Below are 26,397 nucleotides of genomic sequence, written 5' to 3'. Positions count from 1 at the left end.
TGAAAAATATCCACCTATCCTAATTTAGCAAACTGAGTACCCACGGATCAGAGGATAGGATCATTCAATCAACTTGATTTTGGGGTTTTAACTTTGCTTCAGTGATTCCACAATCTATACGGTTTAATTGAAATTAGTTTGCCCGATATGCCCCGTATCTGAGTGCTTGCCTATCAATCATCTGCAGCCGGAGTATCAAATGAACTGTGAGAAAGTCGCCTGCAGCCGGAGTATCAAATGAACCGTGAGAAAATCAATCTCCTTTGTGAAATTTTACAAATTTTCTGCTTTTAGTTGTTTCTATTTTTCCAAGGTTTGAGCTATGATAGAGCTCAACTCGGGATATTTGGTAACTACAACTTATCTAAGCTTCAACTTTTGATGCTGCACCCGAATCAAATGTGGTAAGATATTGGCTCATGAATCTACCACATGGTACCCTCGGTGTTGCAGCCTAATTATAGGACAGATAGAGCTGATATAGATTGAATATGGGCTGTTTGGATTGGCGAAACCTAAATTTAAGGTGAGAAAAAAAATATATGAAAAGAATCCGTGTTAATCTTTTTTTCTTTTATTTAATATACTCAATTTTCATATAAATGTTGAAAGGTCAACAGTAAGAAAGCTCTCATAACTGGGAAAACATACATTTAATGTTTTTTTTTTAAGCAAATGAAAAATCCTTACTTCTCATGAAAAACCATGGAAATGGAAATCGATTTCCATGGATAAATTTATTTCGGCAAACAAGGAAAAATGTCACATTTGTGAAAATTAATTCATTTCCAGCAATCCAAACGTCTCAAGGCCAATGTAGGGTTTTAGTATGAGAGAATTGTCAAGTGAGCCTTTAAATGTCAATAATGCTGTCGATAATGCTCGTGTATGAGTATGTTTGAATTATGGACAAAGGCCTCATTTATGGGGAAGAAGCTTGCCTAGCCTTTGTGGATTTAATGGAGCAATCCACTCCAAATGGACGTCTTACTCAACCATACAAAAGGTGGAAGATGTTGAAAAATGAGCATTGGAATTTCTGAGAACCTCATCGTCACATCAGCTTAAGTAGTAGCTGACCACAAACCGAACCGCTCATTTGCCTTCGAAAGCCCTCTTCATCTGTTGGTAGACCTCCTTCAGAAACCAGTCAGTATGCCTCTCATGGCAACAATGCTGGCCTCCTTCGGAAATGCCTATAAAGTCGAGGCTCCAAGTCTGGAACAAGCATTTCTAGGGTTCTTCTACTGATTTCCTCATCAAACCCCGCCTCTCTCTCTCTCTCTCTCTCTCTCTCTCTCTCAGCTATAACTATGCTGTTGAAATCTCTTCGTCTTTTCCGTCCTCTGCCTTCAAACCGTCATCGACGCAATATCTCCGCCTCCAGCAGCAGTAGCAGCATCAGAAATGCAAATACGGCAGATATTGCCAAATACAGAGAAGCTTTCGCCAGGAGAATGGTCATGGCTGGAATCAAACCCCATCACAGAATCGGTCAGCCTCTCTCTCTCTCTCTCTCTCTCTCTCTCTCTCTCTCTCTCTCTCTCTCTCTCTCTCTCTCTCTCTCGTGGAATTATAGGATCCTTAACAGCGGATTTGCAAAGTATACGGCAGATATTGATAGCAGATCATATTCATGTCTTTCGTCGAGATTGTGGATTCCATTTTGTATTTTTTTGTATTCGGAGTATTTTTGGTTGAATTTATAAAAATTGGAAAAACCAATGTTTTTTCTTTGTTTTTCAGGTTTGTTGCTTGAATTTGATGTCGTATTGATCGTAAATCATAGTCATGTGCTTCGTTGAGATTATGGATGCCATTTTTTCTTTTTCTTTTTGTATTTTTATTTTCGGATAAATAGTCATTTTCTGAAAATACGATTTTTTTTTTTCTGGGTTAATGTTAAATCCGATGTGGTATTGTTGTGCTTGAATGTAATTATTGATGCAATTTTCTTTTCTTTTTTTTTTTTTTTGTTATTTTAGGTAGGTTTTAGCGCTTAATAGGGTTTAAATACTTAATTCCCTCTTTATTGATTAGAACTTTATTTCATTAATTTATTTGGATCTGATTATAAGTTTAGAGATTTGCTTAATTAATTTGTTCTCCCATAAATACTCTATTTAAACTCAGACACTAAAGTAGACTCTCATAGGCCATAAGTTAAGAAATTGGTTGACGAACGAGGAAGTAAGGATATTGGATGACAATATTGTCAGAGGGTAGGTGGTAGTGGGCACCAAATGAAGTGCAACTATTATGGAATATTATAATTGGTGCAATCATGTAACTCAAACAACATTTGACACACTGAAAGGGCTGATAATGCAGGGGCATTTTCACACTGGGCTCGAGTGGAGTCGCCTGTGGGATGCAGAGGCACACTCGGGGTTAGTGACTCATACGATTTGGGGCCCACAGGGGAGGTCTCGTGTTCGAGACTCTTTACCAGGGGTGAGTAATGCGCATTTCACACTAGGCTCGAGTGGGGTAGCCCGTAGGATGCGGGGACACACTCGGGGTGGGCAGCCTATGTGATTTGGGGCCCACGAAGGGGGTTCGGCCAAGGTCTTAACTCATGAGATGTGGGGCTTGGGCTATGAGATAAATGGATTAATTTGTCACACTCTAACAGTTCGAGCTTTTAGAGCAAGTGGTTAATTGTCCTGAATCAGCTGAGTTGTGGGATGTACGAGAGTGCATAAAGAGATAATGATCTTGATGCAAGTCAGTTTGAATGAGTCAAAGGAGAAACGAGCTGTCGTGCAGAAGAAGAGAAGTGAGGTTCTGGAAACAGCCCGACAGGAGATGTTTGGTCTTGATTATATGGGCATTCGTCATGAGGAGAATGCTAAATCTGAGAAATTTATATCGAAAGGTGACTATGGCTAGGAGAGAGAGCATGCACACTGCTTGTGAAGATGAAGAACGTTGGCGCATTTTTATTTTTTTGGAGGGGGTCGCACGTATACAAGAAGGGGCAGTGGGAGTGGGAGTTAGAGTGCAAATGAAGGTGGGGGTAGGTTTAGTGGATTACGGCGTATATTTGGCAATCATAATTATCAAAGATGTATTGTCTAGATGAAGTGAACAATACGCCTCTAATGATCAGGCTCCATAGATCCTAACACATGGCATTTTTTTTTCAATACTTTCGGGACATGCTTTAAGTAAGAGGTTTTCAACTTTGTTCGGGACTTCTTTCTCACAAGTCGTATCCTGCTGTAAATGGGATCTTCGTTTATAGCCATTCTCCCAAAGCTACAAGGTGTTGAGAGCTTGAAAGGCTTCCATCCCATTAGTAACATTGGTAGCCCTTATAAAATCATTGCTAAATTGCTTAGTTCAAGGATTCAGCTTGTTCTTCCGAAATAAATTTCTACTTTCCAAAGTGCCTCTGTGTTTAGTAGACAATTTCTGAATAGTGCTTTACTTGCTCATGAATGTCTTCATTCCTATCACCAGGCTAATAAATAGGGTATCCTATATAAGCTCGACTTAGAGAAAGCTTATGATCATGTAAATTGGAAATTCTTGAATTCTATGCTTGACTGACTGGCTTTTGGGAGTAAATGGAGAATCTGGATTCGTAACTATATATCTAAAGCCTTTGTCTCCCTTTTTGTATGTTGCGATCTTTCAAAAAAAAAAAAAGGTATGTTGTATCTTGATTAGTTTTGAAATCTTGTGCTTAAGTTGTATATATTTCGGTTGAGAACGGAATAGAGAACAAGAATTTTACAATGTAATCCTTGCGTTTTCATTGGTAGAGGCAAATTGAAGATGGTTTATTCTCTGGGGGAAGTTTTCAACAGAGAATCCGGGGTAGAGGCCCACTTCCTGGCCTCTAAGCAACATCCTCCTTAAGGCTTTAGATACTATGATGAACAAAAAGGGAGACAAAGGGTCTCCTTGTCCTAGGCCCCTAGAAGTCTTGAAAAAAACAAATGGTGAACCATCTAAAATTACAGGGAACCTAGACAAAGATATACAGTTACGAATCCAGATTCTCCATTTACTCCCAAAACCCAGTCGGCCAAGCATATAATCCAAGAATTTCCAATTTACATGATCATAAGCTCTCTAAGTGGAGGTTACATAGGATTCCCTATTTATTAGCCTGGGGTTATGAATATGATCTACTGTCAATACCATATCAGATTCAAGCATCAAAACAGTGATTCACAAAAAAAAAGGTATAAATGCCTACTTTCGATTTTTTTCCAAAAGTAGGTCCATAGAGTTTCGATTCACCCAAATCCCTTTAATGTAGTGTTTTGATCATAAAATCTATGTTAGGAGTTATCGAAATTAATATTAGAATAGTATAGGAGTAATTTTGGAAGCTCAAAAGTGAAAAAGAAGAAGGAAAAATCGCAAAATAAATAGTTGTAATATAGCCGTTTTTTTACCATTATGGTCTTGTGTGTACAAGGCAATAACGGTTGTTATGGCCCAATTTTTTCCACCTTGCTCATTTTAGCCCTAAAACGGGTAACAGGTAATGGGCTCGGCCGTTACCATTACGGCTGATAAGTAACCAATTTCGTACAGCTTGTTCTCATTGTGTCTTTCAGAATCTGGTGATTGGGTAGACGATTAGTGGTGGCTGTGAGAGTAGTGGCCCTTTTCTTCTTCATTCTTCAAGTAATGTTGGATCCATCTTTCAAGTTTGGTGTAGAGATAAGTTGAACAAAGAGCGGATTATGTATTGGCATTGTTGTCTTGGGCATATTCCAGCCGATAGTGTGAAATTATTGTTTCCTTGTTATTAAGTTTAATAATGGGAGTAATCTTTTGTGTGAAACATGTCAAGTAGCCAAACATTGTAAAACATCTTTTCCAAGCAGTACTAATAATAAATGTGGTGTTCCCTTCTATAGTATTCACTAGACGTTCAAGATCATGTACATTGTCATTTAATTACAATACTTTTATGTCATTCATTGATGACATCACACAAACTACTTGCATCTGTCTTATAAAATCTAAAGATGAAGTTTTCTCCATTTTTAAGATATTCCATAAGATGTGGTCCTACTTGGCAGAAAGTGAAATTGAATCTTAGACCACATGTCCATATACTCCTCAACAGAATTTGAGCACAAGAACAAATGCCTCCTAGAAGTAACCCGCATATTGTTTCTGGAGATGAATGTTCAAAAATGTTTATGGCCGATGTGGTCCTTAGTGTCGCATACTTGATCAATGAAATGCCCCCTACAGATCTTGGTTGGCAAAGCGCCAAGTAAATCTTACAATCAAATAAACTTCTTTTTTTCTATACCCTCAAGGTGTTTGGATGTGTTTATTTTGTTCAAGTTCCCAATACACATTGTGACAAATTGGACACCAAAGAAATCAAGGTTATTTACTTGGAGTACTCTAGTTAAAAAGGGGTGCAAGTGTTATTTATCTGGTGTTCCTAGTTGACAATTTGTTTTTATCGGTGTAACCTTTTCATGAGGGTGTTCCCTTCTATTCCCCTTTGTGGGAGTCAATCTCTTCCTACTCCCAGGTGAAATACCTCACAGGTGAATGTTTGCCACTTCCTATGCTTGGAACTCTTCATTCTTCTGTTACTTAATACATTGTCTACTCCATCTTTTGGTTACATTTTAAAAGAGAAGAAAGATAACTTACTTCCACCCAGTGATACCCCCCAATCTTATGTTCTAAAATCAACATTGTTCGAAGTATCCCCGATATTATCCGTATCTCCGGCTTGACGATATCGATAACACTGATAGTGATACCGATCACATTGATATTATCATAAATTCCAAGTATTGACGATGTATCTCTAAGTATCACCAATGTATCGATATTGCCAATATTTTCGACTGTGTAAATTCTAGGTGTCGTTTATATTGCCAATGTATTGTCAACATTTTCAATTGTGTAAATTCCAGGTGTCGCTTGTATCACTAGTGTATTAGTGATATTTCGATAATGTCGCCATTATATCAATATTGCAAAATTTTGTTTATGAAAAAAAATCCATTAAATTTAGGTAAGGGGAAAAAAAATTAAATCAATGGAGTACTTTTGACTTGATTCAGTATGAAAGAAGCTTGAAAAACTCAGTCAGAGAAGGATCATCCACCTCTAAGAATGTATTGCAATGTTGAGAAGACGACACCAAGTGGGGGATGGAGTTTTGAATAGTATCAATATTGCAAAATTTAGTTTATGAAAAAAAATCCATTAAATTTTTTTATGAGCGCATGGTTTTATGCAATGTTCAATTTTGTCGACGATAAAATTGATAATATTGCAATATTATCGTTATCACAACATGGGCGATATTGAGACCACAATCTTTCGTTTCATTTCCAGTTGTCGACGATTTTTCGGCGAAATATCGTGTATTATTAGTATTTTGAAATATCGATGGATGTTTGTGTTGGGCGCAAAAGCGTCACCCAGATGTAACACAGACGTGAATCAAACAAGCACAGAGATAGAAAATTTGAGGATGCACAGAGAACACAACAATTTACGTGGAAAAACCCTTGCGGTAAAAAAATCGCGGCATAAAGCGACAAGCAATCTACTATGAAAAATGAATTAAAAGAGATGAGATCAACTTACAAGAAAAACCCCAGAGTAGAAAACCCTAGCCCCCTTCAAAACCCTTGTTTAATCTCTCTTAGAATAACCCCAATTCGCATAAACAAGGTTTATATAAACATCGTTACAGAATTATAAACAGAACCCGCACTTTCACAAAAAATGCGCAATTTCATCGATAAGACCTTCGATAGGATCGACAACCATCGAAACTTGTGGATATGATCTAGGCCTCCATCAATAGATCGACGATGACCCAAAAACTGTCCAGCGAGTAAATCAGGATTTCGGGGATTTTCTCGATAGTATTGAGCAGTCTAGCGATCTTATTAACGGACCCAATTTCAGCATAGATTAAAGGCACTCGATTTTAACAATCTCCATTGCGGCTTTAATCTTCATGCTCCACTGCCTCAAGCTCCATCCTCCATCCCTATTCGTTTCCATCATAACTTCATCATCGCTTATTGTGCACACTCCGTCTTCATCAATCCTTTGCCAAACTCAAAGAAGTCGCACAAAATTTGAACATCTCTGCAGAAACAACTTTCGTATGCATATCCACCATATTCATGCTCGTGTGGATCTTCTTAAGAGTAACACCACCTTCCTCAAGCATTTATCGGATAGAGTGATGACGAACATCAATATGTTTAGTAATATCGAGTTTTTTGCGAAATTGATCGCGCTTTCGTTGTCACAATTCACAAGCATGACTTCCTCTAAAGCCTCAACCCATTCATCATGCCTCTCAACCAAACACCTTCTTTAAACACCTCCGTTACTGTTATATACTCAGGTTCGGTTGTGGAAAGAGCTATTACTGACTGAAGCTTTAACATCCAATTGATCGCTCCACCCATTAATACAAATGAGTAACTGAAAGTCGACCTTCTATTGTTTGCATTTCCTACATAATCATAATCCACATAGCCTACAGGTTTATCCTTTGATTTTTCAAATGTCAAGACATAATTCGTTGAACCTCGTATGCAACGAAGTAGCCATTCACCGCTTCCCAATGTTGCTTATCGAGGTTAAACATGTATCTGCTCACAACACCCACTGTATGTGAAACATCCGGTCTCGTACAAACCATAGCATACATCAAACTTTCAACTGTGCTTGAGTAGGGCACACTAGACATATACTATTTTTCTTCATCGGATGTAGGATGTTGTTCAAAAGAATGCTGAAAGTAAGTTGCATGGGGAGTGCTAACCAGTTTTGCATTGTTCATCCCAAACTTGAGTGGGACCTTCTTAAAATACTCCTCCTAAGACAACCATAGCCTGCTCCTTTCCCTATCTTTGTGTATATCAATGCCGAGAATCTTCTTTGCAACCCTTGGATCTTTCATCTCTAATGTCATGAATAGCAGAGCCTTCAATGTGTTGATCTCAAACATATTATGGCTAGTGGTAAGCATATCATCAATATACAATATTAAGATAATAAATTCTCCATCACTCAGTGCCCTGAAGTACACACATTAATTGAATTCACTTCTAGTAAACTGCTAGCTCAACATGAAATAATCAAATTTTTTATACACCTAGGCAATTGTTTCAGGCCATATAACGACCTCCTCAGCCTGCAAACCTTATTCTCTGACCCTTGTATCTCAAACCCTTCTGGTTGCTTCATGTAGATATACTCTTCCAACTCCCCATGTAGGAAGGCAGTCTTTACATCCAATTGTTCCAGCTCAAGATTGTATTGGGCAACCAATGCCAACACAAATCTGATAGAACTTGCTTGCCATAGGTGTGAAAATCTCGCTGAAGTCGACACCCTCTTACGCATAATCCTTCACTACCAGTCTAGCCTTGTACTTATTATGTTTCTTCCGATAGATCCACTTATTACTAATCGATTTACACCAAACGAAAAACTCCACCAGATTCTGTCTTATTCTTGTAAAAAGATTTCATCTCATTCTGCATTGCTTCCATTCACTTATCTGCATCTACATCATCAAGAGCTTCCTGAAAAGTAGACGGGTCCCCCTCATCCGTAACGAGGGCGAATGCAACATTTGGGTCATCTCTGTATCTTACCAGTAAAATCTCGCAATGGATTTCTTTTGATCGGTGGTGGCTCCACTTGCTCCTGTACCTCTTCCTGCGGCTCGGCTTCTTTAAGTGTCTTACCCTTGTCGTTTCGACATCAACTGATTTCTTCGTTTCCTTGTTAATCCTTACAGAACAATGAATTCTCAACTGATAACTTGACGTCCCGGCTCATTGTGATTTTCTGTGTGACTTGGTCATACAATTTGTATCCCTTCACACCATCACCATAGCCACACAAAGGTACATTTTTTCGCCTTTGGTCTGGCTTATCTCTCTCAACAGACGATACATTAGAGTAAGCATCACAACGAAATATACGCAGTCCTGAGTAGTCTACCTCATGACCACTCCATACTTCTTCAGGAATCTTACAATCAATAGCCGTAGATGAGGACCAATTCACTAATTAGCAAGTTGTGTTAACGGCCTCAGCCCATAGGTCATTGCCCAACGCAGCATTACTTAACATACTTCGAACCCTCTCTAAAAGAGTCAGATTCATATGTTCCACTACACCATTCTGCTCTGGTGTATGCCTATGTTGTGCCTCATAATCCTCAAAATTGATTAAATTCATTCGAAGTAAATGCTCTGCCATTATTCATCGTCAATACTTTTAACAGCCCCCCTGACTGTTTTTCAACCATGACCTTCCAAGACTTGAAAGTGACAAACACTTCAGATTTATTTTTCATGAAATAAACTCACACCTTTCTGTAGAAGTCATCAATGAATGTTACAAAGAATAACCCTCCTCTAGAAACTACAGGCAACGACCCCCACATGTTAGAGTGCACATAATCCAATGGTCCCTTACTACTGTGTTTACTGGTTTTAAATGACTAACTTTGGTTGTTTACCATATATGTAATGCTTAAATATATCCAAATAAAAAATTTTAAAAGCAGGAATTAAATAACAATCTAGGAGTACCTTCACATCGCGCTCGCTCACGTGGCCTACGCGCGCATGCCACATGTGCTGACATGGATTCCGCCACAAATGTTGCAGCTCCACTAAATACGGTATTCCTGATCAACCTATAGGGATTTTCGCTCATTTGTGTGTTCATAACGGTGAGTGACCCTTTCGAAACTTTTAAGACACCATCATGGTCGATAAATTTGCATCCTAGTGCATCGAGAGCACTCAGAGAAATCAGATTTTTCTTCATATCTAGAACGTGCCTCACATCGGTCAGAGTATGCTCCACCCATCAAACATTTGGATGTGCACGGATCTAATTCCAATAATCTTACAGGCATGATCATTGCCCACAAGAACCAGACCACCATCATACTCGTTGTATGTGGTGAACCAACTCCGGTGAGGGGTCATGTGGTACGAAGCCTTTGTATCCAAAATTCACTCCTAATAGAAGTGACCCATTTTGGACACCAACAATACATTGCTACCATCCGAACCTTCACGGGATTCCACTAAATTGGCCTTTCTAATGGTTGGTTTCTTCTTCAAAACTCTCAAGTTTGATTTTATTCTTCATGTGATGTGAAGATGTTATCCATGTGATTTGGATATTGGATTTGTGCGAAGCCTTTCCTCATAATCGGAGGTGCGAAGCTTCCACGTATGTACCATATTCTCATCTCTTCTTCATCACAACAAGGTATTTCTCCAAGTCTTCATCTTCCTTCTTCCCAAATCTCCCAAAACCCTGCAACATCCTTCTCATTTCTATACTTCTACATTCTCCTCTAAAATCCAACACTTGAGACCCAAAAACCTAGCCAACCGAGCCCACACGTGTGACCTTACGACCACACTTGTGAAGCCCATGTGACCTCTCTAATTGTTGGTTTCTTCTTCAAAACTCTCAAGTTTGCTTTTATTCTTCATTTGATGTGAAGATGGTATCCATGTGATTTGGATATTGGATTCGTGCGAAGCCTTTCCTCATAATCAGAGGTGCAAAGCTTCCACGTATCTACCATATTCTCATCTCTTGTCGAGTTGGTGCTCAACCCTAGCACAACTCAAGGTTCCTGTACCTCAACTCTAACCCAACCCAATTCAACATCGGGTTAGAAATTCTCAACCCAAGCCTAACCCAACAGGTTTAGTCGCGTTGATCAAATGGATAAATGTTAATATTTTAATGATTGTATTAATTTATTATATTTCAATACATATCTTGTTTTTTATATCTATAATTTTATTAATTATATATATGTAGTTATTTATTATAAAAAAAACTTCATTTATTCTGAACAAACAAGTTAAAATATAAGACAACTACTCATTTAAAAGTTGTGTTATGTAGCACACAATCTATTTGGGAGAGAGAATTCGACATTTCTTGTTAGCTTGAGTCATCTAAAATGATGTGGACCAATGAGACCTGACAACACTAGAATTTCCTATATCTTCAACACATACGATCCACACTCAATTATAATTTATAAGTAATTTATATATTGATTGGGTTCGAGTTGGGCCGAGTAAACCAAGACCTCAACCCGAGCCAGACCCTTCATTTGATGTGAAGATGGTATCCATGTGATTTGGATATTGGATTCGTGCGAAGCCTTTCCTCATAATTAGAGGTGCAAAGCTTCCACGTATCTACCATATTCTCATCTCTTCTTCATCACAACAAGGTATTTCTCCGAGTCTTCATCTTCCTTCTTCCCAAATCTCCCAAAACCCCACAATATCCTTCTCCTTTCTATACTTCTACATTCCCCTCTAAACTCCAACACTTGAGACCCAAAACCCTAGCCAACCGAGCCCACACGTGTGACCGTACGACTACACGTGTGAAGTAGCTGGCCATATGGTCCAGCTTCTCTCCCCCTTTGATTCCTTCCCCTACATGAAAACCCCCTCATTCTCTTGCCTGAACCTAAACCCTAACCCTAGATTCCCAATTGTTCGATTTTTCCCAAATTACCTAAACCCTAAAACCCCAATTACCTAATTAGTCCTAAATTCCTAAACCCTAACCCCTCAAATCCCTAATTCCCTTCTATCAAAATCCAAAGCCCCAAAATCCCTTTGCCAATTAAGCCATCTAAACCCTAATTTCACTTTTTCCCCAAATTCTTTGAACCCTAGGTTAGCCTACACCCTCATTGAGCAAACCCTAGATAGTAATAGTTCTTCCCTTTGAAGTGGAATCATTCATATACTATTTGGGTGTTCTTACATCCATTAGATCTTTCTTTTTTTGGTATTTGATGATCATGCATTGCATAGCTTGTTAAATGGGCCTAAACTATTTATTGTTTCATGCTAGTTTCTTGAGATGCTTAATGATTCGACATGATTTGTTATTTTTTATTATTTAATTTAATTTGCTGATTGATCTCGCGCAACCATTTAACCGCATGCATGCGTCCTGCATCAACTATGGTCCACATTCAACGGAAGAAAGGCCCAAGATTGATCTTGGAGATTTTCAGGGAGTGGTCCATCCATGATCCACGAAGGTCTGCTGTGACTGAGATCCCACCTTCACTGCCAGTAAGGCTCGATTCCCACTTCCCGCAGAAGGAATCTCACCTGCCTAATGATCTGGATCTCCTGAACCATGCACCCTCATCATTCTCAGTTTTCCGGTTTGTCTAAGTTGGTTGACTCATGGTTCAGCAATTGAGATCATTGGTTTGTTAGGTCCCAATGATGGACCATTCCCTGAAAATCTCCAGGATTGGAAGATACTAACCACTAATCATATGCCTATCTTTTTCAGTTGAAGGTGGACCGTTGCTGCATTTCTTTTCTTAACTTCCTATTTTGTTGCTATCTGCTCCAAGAACGAATCATTGGTTCAAAATAAAATGGATAGACCTTTATCTACATCTCAGGTCAATGGATCTTCTCAACTGGAAGTCTCCTATATATTCACAGGGCTTGTGCTGGTTGTTCTATCAGGCAGTGAATGATATTTTGGCAGGCCCTGTAAGGAGATGGCTGGAACGAGAATATAGTTAGTGTTGTTTTGTCAAGGAGTCATCTGAGGCATGGTCTACAAACAGTGGGGCCTAGCAGACAAGTGGTCTGGATCACTCGACCATGGTCTAATTGTGCAAACTGAGAGCCTGAGATCTCTTGCATATCCTTGAGCCGAGGATCACATAATTCCTCTTTTCCTTAGTGCCCAACAACAATCACAACATTGAAAGTTGAATGTTGATCCTGTTTGCAGCTTTGGGCGTTTCGGGCGGACCAGACAGCATAGCACTCTGCATTCTAGCATTGGGTTGGAAAAAAGATGCCATGATTGGGATGAATCAGACTTCAGATTACATTGATGGGCTTTTTGGCATTGTTGTTGATCATAGATTGCGATCCGAGAGCACGGAAGAGGCTAACCATGTCCGCAACATGGTCTATAAAATGGGTAGGTAGATTATTTTATGTATTTTTAGTAGCAGTCTGGTTGATTGTTTTCAGCTTCTGATTATTACAGAGTTTGTATAGGAATCAGGTGCGAGATCGCTTACTGTGATTGGTTGGAGGGTAGGCCGAAGACCGGGCATTTGCAAGAAGCTGCTCGGGAGATGAGGTGGGTTTTTCTTTGTTTGTAAATGGGCTGTTCTTGCATTGCTAAATCTTTATACACTGCAGGCAGGTTGCTCGTGCATCTTTTTAAGAGTTTTTTTTTTTTTTTTTTGGATTTTTTCTGTAAGTGTTTGATGCATCTGACTCTTTGCTTCATTTGGAAACAAGAATTGTTTCTTTTCAATCAGAGTGGCTAGCATGTATTCCTGTCATAAAGTTAATACTGGATGAGGGAAACAGCCTGATATTAGGAATGCAATTGTGTATTAGTTAGATAATTTCTTTAGTTCATGCCGTTTTGCTTCTTAAACTACTGTTTCAAATTCACAACTTGACTCAATGTGAATAAATGGTTTCTTTTGGAATTATCCAAGAAAAAATTATTTGTTTTGGAACTTATCTACATCCACTTCTGATTTCAGGTATCAACTTTTTCAGGAAGTTTGCATCCGGCACCAGATAGGTGTCTTGCTTATTGCTCACCATGCAGATGACCAGGTTTTTATTGTATTTTTTAATTGAAGCCTTTCTATAGTTTTTCATGTTGTCTCTTTTGTGGCCTTCACCTGTATTGGCTCCTTCAAATTTCTCAGTATCTGCTGTGTTTGTCTTACACATGCTTGTAAACATGTTGTGGAATCTTTGGGTCATGTTGATTTTTTTTACCTCTTTTTTTACATTTCATTTTCCTAAAGTGCAAGTGTTTTTCTTAGAAATTAGCATGCAGAACAGGTGTCAAAGTCAAACGGCTTTTAAAACCTACGCTGTCTATATTTTATATCTACATACCTATAGATAACTATAAACAACTGGTATTCTTAATGTGGCTGACTTCTCATGTCCATGTTGACATACTGGCAATTTTGTGGAAGTCTCTCTGACAGTAATGTAGATATACATGGAGAATGTATCATTTATCTCTACAAAGACCAATGCTGAATCACTGCAAGACATATTTCTGTCCATAGTTACAAGTCTCACTGGTCCAATTTTATGTGTGATGATCCCAAACTATACATTATTTTTTCTTTCAAAATTTAAGCCCCATAAAAACTCAAATTTCTTGTCATGGACTTTGAATTTTGACGTATATGGTGCTCTTCTTATATGAAACCTTTGTGCTGTACTGAACTTGGTCATTGAGTCTCTATTGTTGGTTTCGGTTTAATATTGGCAGATTTTTTACCGTCATTCTCTGCTGCTTCAAGTGAAGGGAATTGTGCTTCATTATTTTGACTTTTAAGTTCCTAAGAGATGTGTCATAATGCAGGCTGAATTGTTCATTCTGAGACTATCTCGCAATAGTGGTATCCTTGGACTTGCTGGCATGGCATTCACTTCTCAATTGTTTCCCCCATATTTACATTGTTATGGAAAAGATTCTGCCAATCATGGAATTCTACTTGTGCGCCCGCTTCTAGATTTTTCAAAAGAAGACATGTATAAAGTCAGTTGTTCCTCTCATTCCACGCTCATCTTTTAGCACTATTTTCTCCGCATTATCTTTTTGTGTTTTGAGTACTTTCTTGTGTCTTAACTTCCATTCCTTGCAATGAAGCTAACCTGTACTATTTCACATGATCCACATTCTATGTTAGTTCAAGTTGGCATGACTTATGCTTATCATTTTGTATCGTGAGTAATATATATTAACACAGACACGCATCTGTGTTATGCAATGAGAAAATGTGGGGTCTGTATCCTTCTTGTATGCAATGTGCTAGTTTTTGTAAACTTGATGACTAAGACTCATTGTATTATACTAACTGTATAAGGTGCTTGTTCGGTAAGAACCATATAGTTTGTGCATCATGTGCCAGATGCATCTTATTCTGCCGTCTCAAATATGCAGGCTTTGTTGTGAGGCTCCTGTAGAATTTGTTTCTCAAAAAAAAAAAAAAAGACAGACTGTGCAACATCTTGCCAAGGGATGTTGGTGGGAGCTATATGGGAGTCCTCAATGACTTGGACTGAGGGCTTGAGACATAGCACACTGCAAGAGCAACTCTCTTAGACCTATTTTAACGTGATGTATAAAAATTAAAAAGTAAAAAGAACACCAGAGCTTCTTATTACGCTTCAAATATGATGCAGAGATTTATCCTCCTGATACATGAGATTTAAAGGGCACTCATGTGAGAATGCCAATAATTGTGTCATGGTTCTCATTTATTTTGTGTTCTAACAGTGAACATTTTTAGTAGCTGTTTAGCCCTGTGGCGTGCAAGATAATCGTTAAATCTCGTTACATACTTATATGCAGAAACTAATATTTTGCATTCATTTATTGATATGCCAGGGTACTTGTACCGTGCAGTCTTCTTGCAGTTATTTCATTTCTACTTTTCAGTATGGCATTAAATACGGTGATAAGAAATTGATTTACTTTTTTTATATAGATATGTGAACAGGGTGGTCAAGAGTGGGTGGAGGATCCAACCAATCAAAATCCTTTGTTTGCTCGTAACAGGATTCGTATGTCATTAAGAAATCTATCAACAAGTGAGTTGTGATAGATATGACAATTTGGATTTAATTCGTGTGCATGTAACTGATGTTGCAGAGAATGTAATGCAAGTAGTTGTATCTTTCTTTTTCTTTTTTATTTTATTTATTTATTTTTAATGAGAACTGGTTGATTTTCTTTGGGCTATGCAATTTTTATTTTACTATTGCATAGTTATGTTTATTGGTATCTTTGTTGGTATCCGTGGGACATCCCTTTCAAGGGGTGTCTACTGTTGACTTAGTCTCTTTTTCTGGTCCAGATTTAGTACCTTCATGAAGTTTACCTTGGTTTCAATTTTTCAGGTATCTTCAGATCAGAATTGCAAGCTGTTATCTCAGCCTGTAGGAAAGCACGATCATATATTGATCAGATATGCTGCAATTTAATAGATCAGGCGGTTACAATCATGGTTGTAAGTATCCTTTCTGATGGTGAAACATTTTTTTATTATTATATTTCCCTGTTTCTACTTTCACATCTTGATTATTGGTTACGCGAAGGCCCATTATATTTTAATTATGGATATGTTGTTGATTGCGATGATTACATGGTAATGTGATCCAGGACAATGATTGGATAAAACGTGGATCCCAATGATTCTATCGGTCCCACATGTATTACTCGTGTCTATGGTTTAAAGGAGTGATTTTCAATTTAATAGTATTTTAGAACTGTTGTAGGGGTTACAAATTACAATAGGCTTTTTAGGGCTACTTTTATACATAAAGGCGGTGAACAGTTTGATTTTAGGTGTGATTGGGATTTTTCTTTATTGAAAGGAGTTATAAATGCGTTGTTTTGGGGTTCTAGAGTGCCTTCAATCTTGAACGTCCACATGGGAGCTACAGTTAGATCCAGGGTGCCTTTACTTTTTGACTTGGGCTTATGAGGCTTACCAACTTGCATTGAAAGCCAAAGAAGACATCAGAAAGAAGGATGTGGACAGCTCAAAATCCTCTCATGGGTTTGTGAAAGGAAATTGAGATGATCTCTTTCAGATCTGGACCTAACAAACCGTAAACAAGGGGGAGAAAGAATAGACGAGGAAGTAGATTAATGGAGGTGCTACAAATGCTTCAATTTTGGGCATCAATATCTTTGATTTTCTGGAAAGGAAATTCTAAGATGAAGTTTATTTGGGGAAATTTCGAGTATGGTGAATGTGATGAAGCAAAACCAGATGGATGTGGCGATGGAGAGAATTATGGAGGAGTCCATGCATGGAGATGGATTATCAAATCTCTTCATATGATAAGTTATGTTGTCTCCAGAACCACAAGATGGAGAAGGTTGGAGTTCCAAAACCATGGGTTGCATGTTAAGGAGTGTGCATGAAAATTGGTGACCAATTATGGTAGTTGCAAAAGCTACATCTCGAAGGTGACAATGGAGATTGAGGAACAAAAACTCTAAGAAATGAGATTACACTCAAGAAAAATAGTGTCCTAAGGTGGAACTACCACTATTAGGACAACCATCCCAATCGGCATAAAAGAATGCACAAAGATGGGATGAAGAATCTAGGAGATTGGTAAAGGGTTCCCTTAATATTCTGGAGAATGTGCCTTGCAACGACCATGTATGTAGTGGTTGGAGCATACACAAACTAATGGACCTAATTCAGCACATAGGATATATTAGGTCTAGTCAGTGTGGTACTGCAATTCCCCAAATATGCTTTGATACTCCGAGGCATCTAGAAGCAGGTGAGCACCACAAAGAGAAAGTCCCCACCAGGACAGACCATCAGAAGTCTGAATTGCTTCACTCCCAAGAAAATAATGATGTGTGAAAAAAGTCCTTCATATCAGTGAAGCCATTGAGAAATAAATATCACGAGAAGAGATTGCAAGGAAAGATGAAGGAGATGCAAGGAATGAGATAAAGAAAGAAAAGAAGAATCAAAACTCATTGTAGGTGGGTTTTAAGGGAGGCACATGGTGTTGATGAAGCTTTGATAACATATAACAGCTTGTATTGAACCTTGAAGAGCTTGTATTGAATCTTGAAGAGCTTGTGTTGAATCTTTCTTTTCATTGTATATGTACACGTATTGTTTATACATTTTTATAGGAGAGGTAAAGCTGATAACGGAGATATAAATCTCAATATTCCAATATAAGAAAGATATGAGGAGTGATAAGTCTTGATCCACTTTGTTTTGCAAGTTACAACAATACAATGTCATCTTTCCATCTTTAAACATGGTTGTCATCTCATGGGTAATATAATTATCTGCTCAATAATCACCCGGAGGAATTCTGAGTGCAATAATGTATATTTTAGTTACCAATCAAAAAGACCTCTACTCTTTAGTGGTAGAGTATGCACAAGTATATGCTTGTAGTGCCAAAGATAAAAGAGAAGAACAGGTTGGTTTTCATAAATTCCTTGGGAACTTTCATATACTGAATGCTGAGCTATGCTTTTATTCACTTGAGTTTATTATGAATCCATTAAGCATCCCCTTCTAGATAAAACTTTCGTTTTTCCTATACTCTCAAGAAATACCAACAAATTTCAGATGTCATGGTCAATTAAGTAACCATTTACTATTTGTTATCATTGGTCACAGCATGGATATGTTATTATTGATTTAGAGAAGCTGGACCCATCAAATGTTGAAGACCTATGCCTCTCGAAGTTTGTGGCATTGGTCTTGCAGGTATCATTAATTTTAAATCCCCTTGAGATATTTCCTGCTTGCTGTATTTTAAATTGGGCATTGTTGTAAAAAAGATTAGTTTTCTTATATTGATTCAGACATGAAATCTCAATGCTTCAACAGTTTACCAATTACAACTACTATTGTTTTCATTATGTGCAACAGTTTGTCTCACAAAGGCAAAGACCAGTCCGGGGTAGTACTTTGCAGTCACTGTTGAACTACATCCGTAACTTCCCATGCAAGGTTCATTCAGCTTCATGATATTGGTATTTCATTTCCATTTTTAATGTCACTGTCAAACTTGTCAGATTAGTTATTTCATCCATATAGCAAGAAAGAAACGCATTGTTGACATTCTCTGTGTAGGGTGTGATCCTGGAATATAAACCTTTTCTTGACATGGTTATTTGGACAGTAAAAGAAAATTTATTAAGAAGCATAGCAAACAAAGAGTTGCATAATCAGTTTTAAAAAGGAAAAAAAGAAAAGAAAAAAATGGTTGCATAATCAGGAAGAAATTCCCAAAGCACAGCCCAATCTTACAACACCATCTTGAGTGAGAGAATCAGAATTGGAATTCCCCTATGTGTCAATGTGAGAGAACCCCATATTGCTGTTATTGCTTGTCTCCCTTATCTCCTCCACACAATTATCTAGTCTTCACAGGGGAACACATTGAGTACTTACTGATCAAATTGCATTGGAAGAGTTTCCCTTGATTACGTCTGCATCGACACATGGATCGCACATCTTGAAACCCATCCACGATGCCCCAATCTCTGCCTTACTAGAGACAAGAACTAATAGGGCTTGAGGAAACTCAAACTACCCTTGTGCATCATCATGAATGATAAATCCCATGCCAGCTAGACCTAGATTGACTCAGCTCTAGCATCCCTCTTGGAGGGGATCTTCAATGAGCTGATTTGTCACTGTAGTTCACATATCATCAACTACTCCAGTCAACTTTTCCATAGGTCATCCATCCACACATGCATTTTGACAAGAAATGGCCAATAAAGAAATTGCCCAAGAAATGGCATGACTTCTAATTATTCCGATCACCTTCCCAAGTCCCCCTCTATTTCAAAATTCCAAGTTATTTTGTTCTTTCCATATGGGCCACAGTTTAGCTTGATGTCTTTGCAGTTAGAGAACATTGAAGGGACGGATTGTTATCCCTGGTAACATTGCAATTGCTTCCATTGGAGGGAAGCTAAAGTTGCCCACATCTATGGCGAGTTAAAGTTACGCTTATGGCTAATGTTGGGGTACCACAAACTACTGTTAGGATGATTCTTCTTAGTCAAGATAAGAGTCCAAATGGGATGGTCATTCTTATACATTTGTGTTGGAGTTTTTTCTTCTTGGTATTTGGTGTTCCCGTAGTTCGTTGCGGAGGATGAGAGTTACATTCATGCTCATTTTATCGATTGAAGTGCGAACTCCAATAATTGTTCGTTCAATGATCAATGTATATTAGCTTGCCTCATTCCAGTTGGACCATGGAGATAAACCTGGCATTGGGTTTTACACCTAAGCTGCCTAGCCTGTCTTACCTATGCCTTTTCTGCTATGTGACAAAGTAGCTGCATGGTTGGATCACCTAACAATGCTGGACAATTGAGCAAGTCACGGGCATGAGACGTTGTCAAAATCTGTATGGCAGGGCAACAAGCAATTTGACTGAACTTGCTTTGTAGTCCGTCAGAGTCAAGCTAGCATCCTACACACACCAATCACAACTCATAAGGTCATCGTTGACAGTATTGAGGAAAGATATACATTTAGTTCATCCTTGTTCATTTTCTTCTAGATAGCAACTGTGTAATACAGACTGCTATCTTATTGTGGTCTGTTGCACGCTACTGTTTAATTAGAATCAATGATTACATGTGGTTTCGCTAGTTTATATGATTTTGAGTTTTCCAACCTTATTTTTGCATTTGAACTAGATATGGGATTTTATTTATTTTCCTTCTCTGTGGTTTTCTAAAGACTATTAGCCATCAATGGTTTTTGTCAAAATTTATGGGTATTGGGTGATATTGCTATTGTTTGGTGAAGAGGTCTTTGGCGTTTCTGTTCCCATGTAAACAATGAAAACCTATTCTTATACTTAAAATTTATGCGAGTTCCATAGATGATTGCTAAACAATTTGTATGCTGGATTGTTCACGAGTTTTTTTAACAAGTCCAATTTTCATCAACCCTGCAGACTGCCCTTACTGCAGCAGGTTGTTACCTCTGTGCAGCTCCAGGGTCTAAAGGCACTAAAATCCTGGTATGCTGGTCCCCTGATTCTCCTCTGCCATCGAAGATGAGAATGGAATTATCTCACAAATATTCCTTTGAAGGACAGCAGTGTTGCTTACCGAGTGAGATTGGGCAGATTATTGTGGAAGCAAAATCATATTCAGATCGCTTGCTTCCAGATGCTTCAGATGTTCCTTTTTTGCATTTAACATCTTCGGAATCCATTCCAAGTGAAGCAAGGAAACTCAATCTTCTTAGTGAGTCAACCCATGAAACCATTCTTTCATTGCAAATGGAGGAATCAAAGAATTTCTCTCCCAAAACCGAACTTAAATCCGAGCATGAGTTAAGACATCATGAAATGAGATCTACCGGTATTCCGAGTGTACCACTTCAATCTGGACAGTCATGTCATTTTATGAATAGATTCTTGGTCATGTGGAAAGTGAGTGAGAAGACTATGGAGGATAGACTTCCTGCGGGAGCAACAGATTTCGACTGGGACTTGAAGGAGATGAATCGGGATTATATTTGCAGATCTTGCATAGTTGGTCAGGACAGAACAGCTGTTATCCGTCACATGGCTGATGCTGATTGGCTGTATCTTTCTAAGCTGTCAAAGGGTCAGATGCCAGAAGAATTTCAAAAGCAAGGAATTTTGCCAATGGGTAAGATCAATCATAAAGCAGCAAGGACAATGCCTTGTTCAGATTATGTACAGTTATCAGCTCAGAGAGCACTTCGAGCCTTGAAGTCTATACCAGTATCTGCAAGAAGAGGCCTACCTGTCCTGGTAGATCCTCAGGGTCTGCTACTGAGCATACCGGTAGGTTGCACTGTATCTTTTCAAGGGGAATATGATGCACAACTTATTGGACACAAGTTCCCATTGGAGCACATGGAAGATGTGTTCAAGGTTCGGACATCTCATTTGTTGGTCCCCATGTATATGAGCCGTGACCTGAAAACATGCCACTTGGACACTTACAAGTCCTAACAACCTTACTGCAACAGGGCGGTACGGTGCTGATCATTTTATTTTTCCTCTAATCAAGTGGATGGGATTGTCCACGAGGTTTGATTTCTGGGTCATGGCTCATCAGTGGTCAAGATCGTTTATATATTTGCATGTGTGCTTTGGGAACTTGTGTGAGATACAGCGTGCAATAAAATGGCTGAAATTAGCATTCATCGTTTCTTAAGTTTTAACTTTGCTATGTGAGAAATAGCTTCAGAGGAACCAACGTTCCCGAATATTTACAGAAAAAAAAATAAAATAAAATTAGTTATTGAACTCCTCCCTAAGAAAGGGTTCCATTACCAAATGCAAAGATAGGGGATGACATATCCATACCCTGATTTTCCATTCATGGTTAAAGGATTATTCCCACAATACATCCATAAAGTTAGATCATACATATGACTTAGTTTTACTGGTACCATGGTCCATGACCAACCGATCATGTGGAGGAGATGGAATTCTTGGTACCCTCACACCCTCTGAGAAACTGCTGAAACCAAAGGGCAGATTGCTTTGGGTATCTCTTCAGACCATCTTTATAATCCACATAATTAAGGCCAAATCTAACGGTGAAGCCAGCTGCCCATTCAAAGTCGTCCAAGAGCGACCATGCAAAGAACCCCCTCACATCCACACCATCCCCAATGGCACTTTGAACAAATAAAAGATGGCGATGATAGGAATCGATCCTCATGTTGTCTTGCAGCGCTTCCTCCAGCAACAAGGAATCATTGTTGAAATCATCTACTCCATTCTCAGTAATGTAAATAATAGGGTTGTTGTATCTTTTCCTTGTGTAGACTAACATATCTCGGATTCCTTGTGGGTACACATACAACCATGATGAAGCAGCCTGGGGGCCAATGGGGATCCCATTTCGCTCCCCCGTCTCATTAATGTGCGAATCGGTTGTGTAGCTCACTTGAATGGTATCGGAACAAGAAACATCAGCCACGTACCTGGCAGTGTAGTAATTTAGGCCTATGAAATCGAACGATCCTCTCAACATATCAGATTGCTCTTTTGTGAAATTGGGTAGCCGATTTTCCACATAAGACCTCATGATAGGTGGATAGTCACCATTGGTTACAGGGTCCATAAACCATCCAATCGTAAAGTCTAGAGCTCGTTGGGCAGCATCATAGTCGGAATTAGACGAGGACAGGGGCTCATACCAGCGGGCCATATTGATCATTCCTATAAGACCCTTTTGAGATTCCTGATACTTGTCCCTGTAGAGTCTTACAGTAGCTGCATGTGAAAGAAGCAGATGGTGTGTGACGATGTACGGTTCCGTCGCAGAATTCCCAACACTGCAAGAAGAGCAGCGCCCTGGAGCCTGGCTGCCCCATGCATACCCACCAACGGTGTACGACCACGGATCATTCAAGGGGACCCAGTGCTTCACCCTATCTCCAAATTCTCTAAAACAGATGTCCGCGTAGTCTTGGAAATCATCCACTACTCTGGAACTCAAGAAGCCCCCATACTCGTCATCAAGGGACTGCGGCAGATCCCAGTGAAAGAGTACTACGAAGGGCTGTATACCATTGGATAAGAGCTCGTTGATGAGGTTGTTGTAATGCTTGATGCCTTCCTCATTCACTCCTCCACTCAGTCTTCCATGAGGCAATATTCTGGTCCAAGATATGGAGAATCTGAATGCATCCAACCCCATTTCCTTCATGATCTTCACATCTTCCTTGTAGCGATGATACAAATCGACAGCTATATCTCCATTGCTGCCGTCCTCTATTTTTTCTGGGTATGTGTGAGTGTAGAAATCCCATATGCTGATGCCTTTGCCGTCTTCTTCAGCCGCTCCTTCGTACTGATAAGCAGAAGACGAGGTTCCGAAAATGAAGCCCGGCGGGAAGGAGCTCCGGTTTATTGGACGTCCGTACTCATGTGCTGGGGCACCTCCGGCACGTGACATGGAGCCCTGCAGAACGAGGAGTAGGAGCATGAAAGCCACTCCTCCATGCTTCATTCCCAAAATCTCTCTCTCTCTCTCTCTCTCTCTCTCTCTCTCTCTTCAGGAGGGCGTCTGTCAACACCATAGGTTAAGACTCCCAAGTAGTTCAGTACCATTTGAAAATGGTGGTGATTCCTCTTCCTCACGTGGACACTGATCTACAGCTATCCAAACCATCCAAATTGTGAGTTGAGTCCCTTCATAGATGGAGCATATTTCTAAAAGCACACTGTTCTAGCAATCATAACCATCCAATTAATGGCAGTGAATTGGATGGATGAGTGACCACCATTTTTACATGGTACTAAACTAACATGGGAGGCAAGTTGAACATGATGTTGAGGTAAGTTGCCAAATTGCATTATATAATGTAATTGCAACTTTGAGGCCTTATTGAAGCTGGTATGCGGGTAACAGTCTAGTGGATGTTACCGTAACCTTGTGGGGCCCATCTTAATGAATGCATTTCATATCCACGCTGCCCATCCGATTTATTTAGCTCATTTAAGGATGTTATCCCAAAACTTAAGCATATCCAAATCTCGGGTGTACCATAGCACTGGAAAAGGTAGTGAATGACCATAAAAAGCTTCTTTTTTTTTTTTTTGTCGAAGCTACAAAAGTTTCGGATCAAGCTAATATTTGTATTTTCTCTTCATCCAGTTCTAGTTGACCTTATCAAAGGGTTGGATGACAAATAAACATTATGGATCTGTTTGCAGTGGGCCTTGGGAGGTTTTTAATGGTGAGCGTTCAATCATCACTGTTTCTTGTGGTGTGGGCCACCTGATATTTGGATGTTGTTAATGTTTTGGATCCTGTCTAAAATGGGCTAGAAAAACGAATGGACAGAGTGGATATACAACATATCATCAAGGTGGGCCCCACGGTAAGTGTAACACCCCCTAAGCTGTTACCTGGGTAACACCTAATCCGCTCCCGTATGAGGAATCAGGAGCCGCCATTGGAAAGAGAAAAAGGCGTCCTTCTGGCAATCTAATGCGCGTGTGGGCAGAGATAAATAATCATTGTTTAAAGAATATTAGTGTTTCGAAGGCTGGAAGTTTTTTCAGGGTTTTAGTTTTGTTCAGGGATTGGGCCCTTATATTGTTTCTTGGGCTCATCTGCCAATTTGAGCTAGTTTTGTAGTTTCTTCTTCTTCTTTTTGCTCTGTTTTTTTAGCATTGTTCTTTTAATAAAATTCTCATCTTATAATTTTATAAAATAATTATAAAAAAAAAAAAAAAAAACAATGAGTTGAGTCATTTGAAAGATTGCTTAGGTAATTATAATTTAAACATTGGTTCTTCACCTAAAATTTGCAATACAATTCAACTCTACTGATAATCATATGCAACTTAAAGTTCCATTCCAAGGGAATTTACTACTTCCTGTTGCAATCTGCATGTGCATGAATGCATTTAGAATCCATGCTTTTGGGGCTTACAGGTTTTGTTTTCTTTCTTTCAGAGCATTTGCTTCAAGCACTGCCCTAATCTATCAGCTCTTGCCATATTCAAGCCAAGAGTGCCACTTGGGGGAGGTTATAGTTCATACATCTGATATCCTATGTGAGGAAATTATCAAGTTCCAGGTCAGTTACTTGTACCTGAAAAGGCTTATGTCATTTTTGTAAATGTTTCTATCTAATGACAGCAGTAGAAAGCTGTTGACTGGCCCACCAGAGCAACATCACAAGTGAATGATGGAGTTGTAGTTGATGCTGAACTTCAAAACGGGTGTTCATGTGTTTATCTTAAGATGGTTATGTTGGCATTTCACATTCATGAAGTGCACCAGATAATAGAATGTGGATCCATTTTACCAAGCACATTCATTTTAGCAATGTTAAACTGTTCAATTGAAGATTTCTGGAGGATCCGAAGCTTGTTCGATGTGAAGAAAGGGCGCAGGTTCTACAATCCCAAACTTCAGTATCAGTGTTTTAGCATGTTAGATTTGAACCATTGGCCTTGGAGGTTCAAAAAGGTAGTCAACTGCATAGGTGGGGCTCATGGTTTGGTGACCCAAAGCATCGATATGATCGGGCTCAAGGTAGTCAACTGCATAGGTGGGGCTCATGGTTTGGTGATCCAAAACATTGATATGATTGGTGAGCCGTAAAGTGGATGGATCATGCCCCAAATGTATCCTAGGTAGGACAATCCTAACCCTTAAAACTTGTTTGTTGGTAACTGGAAAAATATGGTTCTGGTGAAGAAATGAATGCATCAGGGGACCACATCCAACTGGAAAAAGGTCAAGGCCAAAGAATGAATGGCTAGGGCCTAGGGTCTTACAATGTGGATGATTTATTTATTTTTGCACAAGGTACAGTAACAGTGGCCCATCAAAGGTCTGCATCAATGAACGATTGGCCCCAAAAACCCAAGGATATTGTGCATTGCATATCCTCTGGTTAAGGATAATGTAATTCCTGAATGAATTTGAATTTCAGTATGTTGAATGTTTTAGTTCATTATTTTCACCCATGTTGACTGTTTTAGCATTGGAGAATGACAATGTCACCCTCAGGTGCACCCTTTGATGTTAGGCCATGGGGCCAAAATCAGCCTGATTGTAAACTCAGGTGGGCCATATGACAGGGATTGGTTGGAAAGAGGACATGCACCATTGATTGTATGTAGGGGCCACCATGGTCTGCATATACAATCCAATACATTCATCAGACGTCCTACCAGGATGAAGAGACAAAATCAGCTCATTCCAGATATCAGTGGACCACACCTAGTGTATTTGGAGGTTTTAGGCATGAGTTTACACTGTTTCCTGTGG

At 39.1% G+C, this 26,397-nt stretch overlaps 2 protein-coding genes across 5 annotated transcripts; one reads left to right on the top strand and one right to left on the bottom strand.

Moving 5' to 3' along the window:
• The first annotated feature begins 1,236 nt into the window (after positions 1–1,236).
• LOC131223077 (uncharacterized) lies at positions 1,237–25,432 on the top strand. 4 transcript variants are annotated; one of them, XM_058218364.1, is made up of 11 exons: positions 1,247–1,494; positions 12,817–13,011; positions 13,092–13,176; positions 13,595–13,670; positions 14,443–14,619; positions 15,572–15,674; positions 15,984–16,093; positions 18,257–18,346; positions 18,512–18,592; positions 20,568–21,431; positions 25,072–25,432. In XM_058218364.1, exons 1-11 carry the CDS (start codon positions 1,314–1,316, stop codon positions 25,162–25,164), a joined length of 2,055 nt encoding a protein of 684 aa, XP_058074347.1. In that variant the 5' UTR covers positions 1,247–1,313; the 3' UTR covers positions 25,165–25,432. The 4 variants fall into 4 exon arrangements, with proteins under 4 accessions (XP_058074348.1, XP_058074346.1, XP_058074347.1 ...); XM_058218363.1 differs by lacking the exon at positions 25,072–25,432 and having other exon boundaries at positions 1,241–1,494; positions 20,568–21,745; XM_058218366.1 differs by lacking the exons at positions 1,247–1,494; positions 25,072–25,432 and adding an exon at positions 5,344–5,534 and having other exon boundaries at positions 20,568–21,745.
• Positions 21,892–23,875, bottom strand: LOC131223079 (beta-glucosidase 12-like). The gene has a single exon (XM_058218367.1). It carries the CDS (start codon positions 23,614–23,616, stop codon positions 22,066–22,068), a length of 1,551 nt encoding a protein of 516 aa, XP_058074350.1. The 5' UTR covers positions 23,617–23,875; the 3' UTR covers positions 21,892–22,065.
• Positions 25,433–26,397: the final 965 nt, after the last annotated feature.

Source organism: Magnolia sinica, chromosome 13 (genome assembly GCF_029962835.1).
Source record: "Magnolia sinica isolate HGM2019 chromosome 13, MsV1, whole genome shotgun sequence".
NCBI lineage: Eukaryota > Viridiplantae > Streptophyta > Magnoliopsida > Magnoliales > Magnoliaceae > Magnolia > Magnolia sinica.
This window is presented reverse-complemented; position numbering and strand designations above follow the sequence as displayed.